General features: G+C 38.9%; 1 protein-coding gene across 1 annotated transcript in view; it reads left to right on the top strand.

Moving 5' to 3' along the window:
- Positions 1 to 13,692, top strand: part of Col4a1 (Collagen type IV alpha 1) — a 312,472-nt gene that overhangs the window by 214,781 nt on the left and 83,999 nt on the right. The window contains exons 10-13 of the mRNA XM_083112536.1: positions 797 to 1,004; positions 9,170 to 9,264; positions 11,256 to 11,442; positions 12,598 to 12,794. Coding sequence (XP_082968662.1) covers positions 797 to 1,004; positions 9,170 to 9,264; positions 11,256 to 11,442; positions 12,598 to 12,794 — 687 coding nt within the window. The remainder of the gene's footprint in view (positions 1 to 796; positions 1,005 to 9,169; positions 9,265 to 11,255; positions 11,443 to 12,597; positions 12,795 to 13,692) is intronic.

Consider the following 13,692-nt stretch of genomic DNA (forward strand, 5'->3'; position numbering starts at 1 on the left):
AGGCTCTGGCGACTGGCCCCATGGCCAGTATAATTTTGTTTGTATTGTCCTGTTCTTTTGTCCTTATGTGTACTGAGTGCCCCTTTACAGCTTCAGCTTTTAACAGAAGTCAGAACATTTTAAGATTTTTAGTTACGCAACGTTAGCGTTGTTATTTGTAACGATAAGGGGCTGGCCCCCGTATAATGTGATGGGAGCAAAATGGCCTAAGTGCTGACCCTCCCAAAATTTTAAATTCAAATTCAAATTATATGTACGAGTTAACTCGGGTTAATAATTATGGAGAATTTTTGAATAGGTTTGTGACCTTATTTGACCCCAAAAATAGAATTTTGTTACTGTTCCTTAATTGCCATTATTGGTACATTACAAACACACAATAAAAAAAATGTGTAAAATATGGACCATTTTTGGGAAAATAATGTGTCAGGCAAGTGGTTAAGGCATCACATCTTGTGAAGAGTGGAATTAAAAAAACTATTTTTATTGTAATGTATTTTCAAGGCTGGCAAGGTTTAAGGATTTGATTTGATGCACTATTGCTTAGCCAGCAGCTACTGTTGCCATAAGAACTTCACAAGATTATTTTTGAGTTCTTGTAATGTTATGTATTTTTATAATTTTGCATATTTTATGCCACTGTTAGCTAATTGCAATGATTAGCTGTAAATGGAAAACTTGAGCCACTGGACCATGCTGTTAGGGACGCTTAAGTACTTGTATCAAAGTGTCATTAAGAAACTGTTATTGTCCTTTTTGTGACATCACTAATGCTGACAAATGCTTATATTCTCAGGGTGGTAAAGGTCGTGCTGGTCCTCCAGGTCCACCAGGCCCCAGAGGACATCCTGGTCCATCAGGACCAAAGGGCCTTGATGGATTTCCAGGGGAATCAGGTCCACGTGGTCCCCCAGGGCTTCCTGGTGGTCCTGGCGAATCTGGTACCTCAGGCCCTGAAGGTCTTCCTGGCGACAAGGGTCAAAAGGGTGAACCTGGATTGACAGGTGAGCATCGCGAAGCACGATCATTTAATCCACATAGAAGAAAATATTGTCCTAATTTACATGACTCTTGGAGGCAAGGATATTATTGCTGAGCCAATAAAAGTGCTGATGTATCAGTCAATACTGATGCCAGTATTTCGGCAGAAAGTAAAATTTGTGTGGGTATTAATGTGTCTGACAAATTTACAATTCATGATGGGTTAGAATATGCTGTTAGGAAGGTAAAAGAAACTAACAAAGAACTAAAATTAAATGGTGTGACTCAGTTGTTAGCATATGCACATGATGTAGACTTATTAGGGGATGGTATAAATACAATTAAGAATAATGCTAAAATAGTTTCAAAAACTGCTAAAGAGATAGGTTTGGAAGTTAACAAAGAGAAAACTAAATATATGCTTACAGGCCGAAACCAAGTGTTAGGTAATAATCAAAATCTAATTATTGATAACAACTCGTTTGAACCAGTTTCCAAATTCAAATACTTAGGAGTAATATTAACAAATGAAAATGATATTAAAGAGGAAATAAAAAGTAGGCTTAATTCAGGAAATGCATGTTACTTCTCTCTTCATAAACTTTTATCTTCTCGTTTAATATCTAAGAAACTAAAAGTTAAAATATACAAAACAGTAATTTTGCCTGTAGTATTATATGGGTGTGAAACTTGGTCCCTTACATTGAAAGAGGAACATAAATTGAGAGTATTTGAAAATAAGATCCTTAGGAAAATCTTTGGACCTAAAAGGGATGAGGAGACAGGTGAGTGGAGAAGGTTACATAATTTAGAAGTACATAATTTGTATTCATGTCCAGATATTATTAGAGTGATTAAATCAAGAAGACTTAGGTGGGCAGGCCATGTGGCACAAATGGGAGAGCTAAGAAGAGTTTACAGGATTCTTGTTGGGAAACCAGATGGTAAGAGACCTGTAGGAAGGCCAAGACGAAGATGGAGGGACAACGTTGAGATGGACCTAAAGGAAATCAGTAGGGATGGAAAAGAGTATATAGAACTTGCTCAAGATAGGGACAGATGGAAGTGCCTGTGTTGCTGCAGCCATGTACCTTCGGGTTTAAGAAGGCTAGAGAGTTAGTTAGTTAGTTAGTTTGTAAATGGATGCATATAAGTTAGTATCCCCATAATATTTTGACCCCAAAACGGGACATCCCAAGGAGATCTATTTACCCTCCTTCCTGAAAAATGGGCTGGTCCTAATAATAAAATTATTGTTATAATTAATGTATTATTATTTAAAGGATGGATCACGTAAATGATACATCATAAACAATAAGTGGAATATGATCTCCCGCTGTCAAAAGGTATTAATTATTATAATCTTCAGAATTGACTTACATAGTTTTTCTGGTCTCTTCTGATCAAACTTTCATGTTAGTTGTACACTGAAGTTGAGGAAGAGCTCCATAAGTATTTATCAGAAGAACCAATCTTCTTCAGAAAGAGCTTTATTGTTCACCAACCTTTTACAAATCTCCCACAAAACCTTACCCCACATATCAGGCACACAACACAAGATTTGTCTTTTGAGTTTGTGTCAAGATGAAGGAACTTTAAATTTTTGTTTCATTTCCGTATTGAAACTACATGTACGCTTCTTGACCATGCTTATTCACTGCCCTACAAATAACTGAACACACACAAAACAATACAATATATTTTTTTAACATGAATATCTCTCAAATTTAGACTTTGTTTTCAAGATAACTCCTAGACTTTTATGAAACGGGACAAATGATGGCTTTATAGTAATACCCACGGGACGACCGAGACACGCCTCTGAGACGGGACTGTCCTGGTCAAAATGGGACGTATGGTCACCCTAATATAAGTGGAGTGGAATACTTACACACTATTAACCAATCTTTTTACAAATTTTACTTGTTTCAATCTGCAAGCATTTGTAGGGGTATCAGTACAAAGAGGAATCACTTCATTGGTGATTCAGAATCACTGATTCTATAAACATAATAATATAAAATAAAAATAAATAAATTACACTTACCTACTCTGAAGAACTGTAAGCTTGTCAAGATCTTTGCAATTTCTGCCAGCACTTCATGCACACTATTAAAAAAATAAGCAAATAATTACAGAGTGGTACAATTGAATAACTACACATAATAATGTATACATAATTTTTTATTATATAATATTTGCCTCATTTCATTATGACAGATTTTACAAATTCATACACACACCTATATACAGGGTGCGGCAGCGTTCATAGTAGGATATTAATAGCACACCATGAGGAAGTAAATGAATTTTATTTATTAGTTATTATGTCAATTAATAGTTAAAGGTATGCCATTTGATAAAGTGTAAGTCATTGTCCAATTGGGTGGATTAATGTTTGAATATAACCCCTCTCAAATGATGCCCCCTCTGCACGATACATTCATCCAGGCGACGTTGGAAGCTTTCCATAACTTGTCATAACATATTCCCTGGGATATTGCCAATGGCAGTTCTTATGCAGTCCTTCAACTCAGGAATGGTGGCACAACGTGTTCAGATAACTTCTTGCTTCAGGTACCCCGAAAGGAAAAAGTCGGCACATGACAGATCGGGTGACCGTGGCAGCCAGGAGATGTCACCGAAACGGGAAATTACTCTTCCTGGGAATGTCTGTCGCAAAAAAGTCATGCAAATTCTGGCTGTATGCGAGGTTGCACCATCTTGTTGAAACCATAATTGTTCCATATCCACATTCAACATCCCTAGTTGAGGAAGAACGAAGTCTTGCAGCATAATTAGGTAGCGTTCACTCGTGACTGTTACAGCCTGACCGATGTCATTCTCGAAAAAATAAGGGCCAATAATCCCAAACGAAGCAATTCCACACCACACTGTGACACGAGAACTATGCAATGGCTTGATGTGCAGTTCATGCGGGTTTACATCACTCCAATAACGCAAATTCTGTTTATTCACTGAACCACATAACTCGAAATGAGCTTCATCTGACATCATGATGGTGTCCAACATTTCGGGATTTTGGCAAAGGAGATCACGCATCGTTAAGCAGAATGTTTCTCGTGAAACCCAATCGCGAGGCTTAATTTCCTGCACAATCTGCAGCTTATATGGGTGAAAATGGAGATCTTCATGCAATATTCTCCTGAATGAGCGATCTGACATTTGCAAATTTTGCGAATGTCGGCGAGCAGATTTTTTTGGGCTGCGCAATATTGCAGCACGAACATTTTCCATGGCTTCTGGTGTCCGCACAGTTCTTTCACTTCTTCCTGGTTTACGATTACACGCAGCGGCCATTAATCGAAATGCACTAACCCACCTCAGAATGGTCCGTCTATCTGGAACTTTCCCATGATGTCCCACGTTGAAATGTTGCCTAAATAGATGCTGGGTAGCAATTACAGAGTCATTATTCTTGAAATAACTTTCCACAACAAAGGCACGATGCTGTACACTCCACTGATCCATCTCACTCTAACAATCGAAATGGCACCTCATTAGTACACGAATGCTGCACGAGATGGCACGCATTCATACATTACGTCATTGTACTACGCAAGCCAAAATAAGCTACGAATGCTGCCGCACCCTTTATATGTACTAAACTTACCAGATGCCAAAAACTTTTGACCAAAAACAAACTTGTTTTCAAAGTCAATTGATGTTCATTCTCTTTTATTGTGTATTCAAAAACAAATAAGCCAATCGGGAACTGATTTCTGAATATCCCTTGTATTTAGCTTACATAGTCCCATTGCTCATATTGGCATTTGGAAATAGACGGCAACACCAATTTTTGTGTATTGTCTAATAATTTTTTAATATTCAAACACTTTTCAGATCCTGACTATAAACTATATAGTTAATTATCATGGTGACCATCACAATGTGACTATATTGTCATTTTTCTGAAATAACTCTTGATATTTCATTTCTGTTTTCATTTTTCAATTATATGCTTATGACTGTCACATATTTGCAGTTCAACATTATATAGATAAATGCATTTTAAAAATATAGATTTTATATGGTTTTTTTATAGCTTCACCTTGAGAAGCTGTCTGGAAGAACTGCTGTTCTAGTTGCTCACTTGATGTCCTGTTGTCACATGATTCGAGTATTTACATTTCTTTACCAAAGCAATACTTCAATTACAACACAATTTATATTTGTCAAAAGGTTGTAATTTTAAGAAGAATTCGTGAAAATAGGAATTGTGGGTTTCCTGGTGGCGTGATTTGAACAGGTGTGTTTGGGTTATCAGCCAGGGTAAATTGCTGTTAGCTTCCAACGTTTCAAGTGCATATATTGCTCTCATCTTCAGGGAATGCAAAAATGGAGACTAGTGAAGGGTTATAAGCGTGTTTGAAAAAGAACTCCCTAGTTTTAATGTGTCCTAGAATCTGTACAAAGTGACATACAGTATTCTAGTTTGTGGTGTTTGATTCATCAACTCTCCAAGTTTGGCACCCTTGCAGTTGGTAGGTCTGCTTGACCTTGAGACGGCACCAGTGCTGTGTTTTTTCCTTTGTTCCCTCAGTTCAGTTCCGGCGTTCATGTAGTGCAGATCAACTCAGCAGCAATGTGTACTCCGCAACAGAAAGTGCAGTGTGTTATTTGGTTTGTGAAAACTGAGTCAGTTATAACAGTGTAACGTAATTTTAGACGTCAGTATGGTGGTGAACCACCTACAGCAAAAACTATCCGACATTGGCTAAAGTCTTTCAAAGAAACCGGTAGTGTTTTAAATGCTAAATCACCAGGTAGACCGAGAACTTCCGAAGATGTTGTTGAACAGATCCGTGTTTCGTGTGTTCGGAGCCCGAAGAAGTCATTGGCCAGACGTAGTCTACAATTATGAGTGCCTAAAGGTACAGTGTATGATGTTGTTCGTAAAAGACTAAAGTTGCGCACCTTGAAATTGCAACTGTTACATGAAGTGAAACCTACTGATAAAATCCAAAGGTATGAGTTTGCTGTTGACTTTCTACACAGAATTGATGATGATGACAATTTTTTACCAAACATTCTCTTTTCTGATGAGGCTACATTTCATGTCAGTGGAACAGTTAATCGTCATAATTGTAGAATTTGGGGGGCAGAGCATCCACATGAAGTTATTCAGCATCAACGTGACTCTCCCAAACTTAATGTCTGCTGCGGTTTGATGGAAGATCGTGTGGTTGGTCCTTTCATTTTTGTAGAAAAAACAATAAACGGGGACGTTTACCATGACATGTTGACAGAGTACGTCTTTCCCCAAATGGACGATATTGAGGCGGAAAAGGGGCTTGTGTTTTTCCAACAAGATGCCGCCCCACCTCATTACAGTAAACAGGTGCGTGCGGTTTTTAACACTCGCTTTCCAGGAAGGTGGATAGGCAGGGCTGGCCCAATACCTTGGCCACCATGAAGCCCAGACTTAACCCCACTGGACTTTTTCTTTTGGGGCCACATAAAAAATGTTGTGTACAGTGCTAGGATCAGAGACATCAATCATTTATGGGAAAGAATCATCGCTGCGGTTGGGACAGTTACACCTGAAATGTTGGTGAATACGTGGCGAGAAGTGGAATATCGTCTCGACGTGTGCAGGGCAACAAATGGATCCCACGTTGAGGTGTACTAACATTGAACAAAACTTGAAGGAATCCTCTTTCATGATATGTACTCATTGATGTAAGTTTTCATTACTTTCCCTATTAAATTTATACTTAAAACTAGCGAGTTCTTTTCAAACACCCTGTATGTACGTATATGACTATGATGGGGCAGAACTTGGATGCTGTCTTCCTATTGGTTCGCTCTGGATCCTGGTGTTCTCGTTGGCTGGTGTTGTATTTTCACGTAGGAGTGGGTTCCAGGCGTGACTGAGCTGGAGTTCCATGTCCCTGTTGAGATTGGTGTATTCCTGTGAAATGGTTATGGCTTCTTTTGCTCGTCAGTCCCAATAACCAGCACATTTGGCTTTTATTTTGGTGTCTGCAAATGAAATCCTGTGTCCCTTGGTGATGCTGTGTTCTGCAAGTCCTGACTTTCCAGGTTAGAATAATCTGATGTTGTGCTGATGTTCATTGGTGCATCCTGTTTGACACCGGGGCAACACCTGAGCAACTGTATAGGCCAAACAGGATGTACCATTGAACAGCGACGTAACGAATATCAGTGCAACATCAGATAATTCCAACCAGAAAAGTCAGGACTTGCAGAACACAGCATCACTGAGGGACACAGGATTTTATTTGCATACACCAAAATACGAGGGATGATCGGAAAAAAAGGTTACAAAGCCTATTATGGCGTATGTGTTAGACATAGCTGGAAGATCAACACACCTGATGATGAAGGACACTCAATACTAGTCCTCGATGTAATCACCTTTTTTGTTCAAGCACTTGTCACAACGGTAGATGAGGTTTTCCATACCGGTTGTACAGAAATCCGCGTCAAGTACTCGTAGCCACCGTGAGGCAGCTCTTTTGACATCATCACATGTCAGATAATGGTGGCCAGCCAACCAAATGGTAGTCCCAGCTCAGCTGATATTGAGCGTAATGTTCTTCTTCTGTCCTCACGAATACACTCATCCACAAGAGCACAGTTCACGTCAGTGGTTGAGGTACTGGGCCTACCGCTGTGTCCAGAGTTGTCATTAACAATACTGGTCCATCCTTCTTTGAAGGCACGACACCACTTCTCTACATGTTGCCTTGAAATTGTCCCCTCCCCATACACCTCCACAATCTGCCTATGAATGTCAGCAGGTGTAGTGTTTGTGGCCCAAAGAATTGCACCACTGCCCTCACTTCTACTCTTGACCAATTTTCTAGACGAGTCACCATTTTAAATGTCCGCTTCTCGGGTATACATGGTCAGAATCCGAAATCCTCAAACTCGCAACAAGCCAAACATATTATTAATTTACACATAAATTTTCGTTACATTACAGTGAATAAAACAAAAGTTATATGCTTTGTAACCTTTTTTTCCGATCATCCCTCGTAATTACCAAATGTGCTGGTTACTGGGACCAACAAGTAAAGGAAACCGTAGCAATTTCACGGGAAAGCACCAATCTCAACAGGGACATGGGACTCCAGCTCAGTCACACCTGTAACCCACTCCTCCGTAAAAATACGACACCAGCCAATGAGAACACCAGGATCCAGAGCGAGCCAATACAAAGACAGCATCCAAGCTCTGCTTCCATCATAGTCACATATGTAACCCTACGCTGGTCTCCATTTTCACATTCCCTGAAGGTGAGATCAATGTTTGCACTTGAAACGTTGGAAGCTAATGCCGATTTAACCTGGCTGGTAACCTGAACACACCTGTTCGAAAATCATGAGTCAGTATAGCCCAAACAATAACCCAAAGTAAATAAAACAATTGTATGGTCTAGCACTGTTACTATCCTGTATATACAGGTATCCTCCAGCTAGCAATGTTTCGTAAAGCATCCCCCAGATGTCTCATTGGAACCATGTTAAACCATAGAAGCATCCCCCAGGTAACCTCAGGCTTGACCAAGCATCCCCCCAGCTAACATTTTCCACTTCAGCTGCTGATGTGAACACAATCATTCTTGTGGTCTTGAAAGGCCATGCTGGAATGTCTGTGTGCCAGAAGTGATTTGAAGATGTTTCTTAGGAAGATTTTGCACATTTGACAATTTTAAATTTCATCAATTAAAATGAATAATCTTCCAAGGATGATGATAAAGTTATGTCATTAGTATCTTACATATTCGATTCGATAACACTCAATTTTAAAAATTGAATTTTAAATGTTCGGTTATGTAGGAAAATAAAAATGATTTTTTTTAAAGTACAACCTTTTGACAAATATACATTGTGTTGTAATTGAAGTATATGTTTTCATAATTATGTAAATAAACATTAGAAGGTAATATTAACAATTGCTTTGGAGAAGAAATTTAAATAATCAAATCATGTGACCCCAGATAACAATATAAAATGGCAACTATTTGGTGCATAATATAAACAATATGTTAAACTCTTGAATTGTTGTGTGCAGGAACTGTTTAAAACCATTTTACATAAATTTTGCTATTCTGCAAAATATTTTTTTATTTCATTAAGCAAGAACATAATATAATTGTTATAGCAAACTAAATTGTAGTTCATTACTTTGAAAACAGGTTTTCCTGGAGAACCAGGGCCCAGAGGATTTAACGGACCACCAGGACCTTCAGGTCAACGAGGAGGCCAAGGAGAGAAAGGACTGTCCATTGTTGTGAGTACAAGGAACCTTAGTAATTTAACTGTTTTCGCAGTGTATTGTTATGTGAAACCCTGGTCTTAATTACATGAATCTTATTCTGTTACCCATTTCTGCCAATATCGTTAATGGGACATACATACATGGTGTCATTTTAATGGTACCCATGGAAAACCGACACATACAGCCCAAGTAACCAAAAGTGGTTGGCCCAATGTTTGGCCAACCATACTGAAAATGGTTGTCGAAACGTAAGAACATATCGTTGTACAACCCAACGTGTGGGTTTTGCATTGGGCCAATGTATGGTTTTTACATTGGGCCAACATATGGGTTTATGTTGGAACAATGTACTGAAAACTAAAGAATGAATAGGTTTGTGTTCTGATATATCCATAATTTATTGTGAGGCCAAATGAAAATAGTACAAATTATTTATGAAAATAAAAAATATGCATAGCACTTTCTCAGTCACGTGGTATAATTATTTTAAAGGTACCATACCTTCAAGTGGTAGCACAAAAACCTTCTATAGTTTACTTAGTTTTCCACCTTTCATGGGATTTAGTCTGCACATAACATTGTTTAACCACCTTCACAATAATACCTGTAAGAATGTTCTTGATCTACTACAACTAAAGAGACAAAGAATAAGCAATTCCCAAGACATATATTTCATCCATGGGAGCTAACAAAGGACTCGTGAGTGACTGCAAATTAAAAATAGCTTCTACTTTCATTAAAAATATATTATATTTGCAGTATGTGCTGAGACTAAAATATTCGAAAAGAAACACTGGTACATGTCATTTATTTTACACTAGAATTTACAGCATACTCTTCAAAGTTGTCTTAGCATGAGAAAGTTGTTTTGAAAACTGATTTTGACTCACTTTTCCATGGTTGGGCAAACGTTGGCAACCACCGTTGGCCCAACGTAGGACCAACGCCAATTTGCCAACCTTTCCCACATAGAAACTGACGTTGGCCCAATGGTTGTGGTTACTTGGGAGAGGAGGACATCAAAACATCTTTTCTCAGTAACCGTTTTGTCATTGGTGTGAACATTACAATACAGTTACAAGTTATTTATTTTTGGAATATTGAGTTTGTTAATTTTGTATCTTGTCAACTGTTTAGTGTGTCGCAGACAACCAGTACCAGAAGGACAAGTGGATAGACTAACCTATGTCAACCTGGTAACAAGATGTGCAAATATTTTACATGAAGACTAAGAGACAAAATTCGATGTAACCACTTCCTTTTGAAGATGTTGTTTCTCACCTTTATCGTATCATTGGTATACTTTGGGTTGGGTTACTGGATGTGTTCCTCACTTTGTTTTACAGCACATAATGTGGTTAGCAGTTTATCATTCTTCACAGAATTTGTGTTCCTTGCAACACTGTCATGCGCCGTTTCACAACAGGAAATTACATCACATATGCCATCAAATGTTGTGTTAGTTTGCCAGCATACAGGTGACAAAATTGACTTTTTCAAACATTTGTATTGCCGAAATGATGCACCACCAACAAAAATGTTACTGACAAAAGTCCATTTTGTCACCTGTATGCTGCCAAACTAACACAACATTTGATGGCATATGTGATGTAACTTCCTGTTGTGAAACGATGCATGACAGTGTTGCAAGGAACACAAATTCTGTGAAGAATGATAAACCGCTAACCACATTATGTGCTGTAAAATGAAGTGAGGAACCCATCCAGTAACCCAACCCAAAGTATACCAATGAAATCTTTAAAATTACACCCTGTATATGATTGAAGGGAGAATGAGGGAGAATTCAATTTGTTGCCTAATTGACCCCATTACATATATTCTGCATTGCCCAAAAAGAACAACATCCCCCACTCAATTAACATCTCTACAAAAGATTATGAATTTTGTTCTTGTTCTGCTCTCAATGAACAGAAATGCTAATAATCAAAACTGTTTTTCAAATTTCACCTGGATCCATGTATTAATTTTTGCGTGCATTGCAGGGACCAAAAGGCATGGATGGAGCACCTGGCAGAGATGGAGACAAGGGCCAGAAAGGTGAACGAGGTTATCCCGGTCCTCGAGGCCTGCCCGGAGATTCACTGGAGGGAATCCCTGGTCCCCCTGGACCTTTGGGGCCAACAGGAGAAAAGGGGGCTGATGGACGGCCAGGGACACCTGGTTACCCAGGTAACTGATGTAAATAACTACCTGGTTTTCATACAAGAATGAAACAGTCATAAATGTATTGAATTATCATTTCAAGAGCAATTAAACTGTGTCATTTTGTATTAGAGTTGTTCACTTGGGTCTGTAGAAAACATATTTCCATTTGAAATTGGAATATCTGTAGGGCAAGTAAATAATCTGGATGTAGCTGAGTTTTTGTTAGCTTGATGGATTGAGTAGGTGTTTTAAGTCCACTTTATTCACAGTAAGGCTAATTGGGACTGGAACTACAGTTTAAAGTGGGATCCGAGCCACTATGTGCCTCCATGGGTATCGAACCTGGGACCCCTTGATTACAAGGCCACTACGCATTTAGGGAGGCACAGCTTTTGTTAGCATAAAATCTATATTTCACATATGGATCTTTGATTGCACCCCAATTAAATACAGACTTATTTTAAAAGTGGGTTTATTTGTTTTCTATATGCAATGATCATAGTACCATCTTTTTACTTATTTATTTATTATTTAATGAAATTTCCAGCACAGCAGAAGCCATTTAAAACTGGAAAGATACATATCAAAAGCATACACTAGTGTTAAGAAACAAAACAGAACAGTATCAAAATTAAACAGTGCCCGGCTTCACAATAGCATTACTTATGTACAATTTTTTGTGGCTTGGTGATAAAAGACGAATAAGAGCTATGACAGACCAAAGTTTAATGACACTCTAGTTAATTGTACAACAATTGACAATTACATGGTGGAATTAAGTAGAGTAATGTCAAAGGGACCTACTGTAGCCCTGTCAGTGGAACATGCACAAGACTAGAGTTTGGTTTTCTGGATGGGTAATCTTGTACAGGAGTTCTTCTGTTAGTATGAGCAGCTCTGGGGTTCACCAGCCTCTCCAATGAGAACCTGGGATGGCCATGGGTCTTAAAGTAGCCAAAGGTGTTGATGATGTCCCTATTTGCCTTCAGAGTGTGATGAACAGGCAACACGTTCACTTATACATGACATGAAGAACATTAAATATATACTGTTGAAGTTTCAAATATGAACCTTTCTCCTGTTGGGTACACTGTTTTATTATCTGTATTGATAGGATAGAATTAATGTTAATATTATATATTTACATCTAATCAAGTTTTATTATTATTTTACCCACAGGCCCTGTTGGTGACAAGGGTGACATTGGTGGAAGGTGTATAGACTGTGTTCCAGGGCATAAGGGTGACAAGGGGGAGAGAGGGTTGGATGGAACACCAGGTTTGCAAGGTCTTCGAGGTCCTCCTGGAGAGAGGGGATTCCCAGGAGAAGCAGGGCAGGATGGTTTACCTGGACAAACTGGACCACCAGGCTCTGATGTAAGTAGGTGGTGTGATTTAATAATTGGTTATGTTACAATTGAATTATAGTACTCTTTTTTCCAGTGACTCTGTGTTAGTGGTTCTCAATCTTCGGGAGACCGCAGCCCAGTATTTTTTTTTCTTCATCTCAACAATTTTACTCGTAAATACCTTTCTAATTTCTTTACCTCTATATGCTAATTAATATGTACCCTTGAAATTAAATATTAATAAATACGTTATGGCATAATCATAAATAGTTTGATTATGTTTAGGCTTTTTGATAAATATAAAATTAGATTTAAATTAGTTGTAAACCACTAGATCTAATGAAATCTTGTAGTTTGTTCAGGCCAATATCATGAAATTAATTTGGTGGCCGCGGTGGCTCAGTCGGTAACGCGTCTGACTACCATGCTCAAGGTCCCGGGTTCGATCCCCGGCCGGTTCAAATCCGGGAACTTTTCTAACGGTGGAAGCGGTCCCGGCGCCCACCCAGCGTCAAATAACATGGGTACCTGGGGGAAACCCTGGGGGGTAAAGGTGGTCAGGGGCGTGATGCTGATCACATCACCCCCACTCACGACCGGATCAAGAAAGTGTGGGGCGTTACCCCTACACCCCCTATACGCCTTCATGGCGTGGAGCTATGCACAGGGGAACACTTTACCTTTTTACCTTTTTTAAATTATGATTTATTAGAGTTGACGAGCTGTATCTCTGCGGGTGACCTTGATTAATTCACGCAGATACTTGTCCATAGATGCTACCTACTCACCGTTGAGTGGTCGACAGCTCTTACAAAGTTAGAGGAGAATGACATCCATTGGCTAAGGTAGCCGGTAACTCCTCCCTTTGCTACTGCGCAGCCAGTCGTGGTCAAGGTTCACCTGCAAAGATACAACTCGTCCACTCT

Source organism: Lepisma saccharinum, chromosome 26, assembly GCF_977018435.1.
Source record: "Lepisma saccharinum chromosome 26, izLepSacc3.1, whole genome shotgun sequence".
NCBI classification, from domain to species: Eukaryota; Metazoa; Arthropoda; class Insecta; order Zygentoma; family Lepismatidae; genus Lepisma; species Lepisma saccharinum.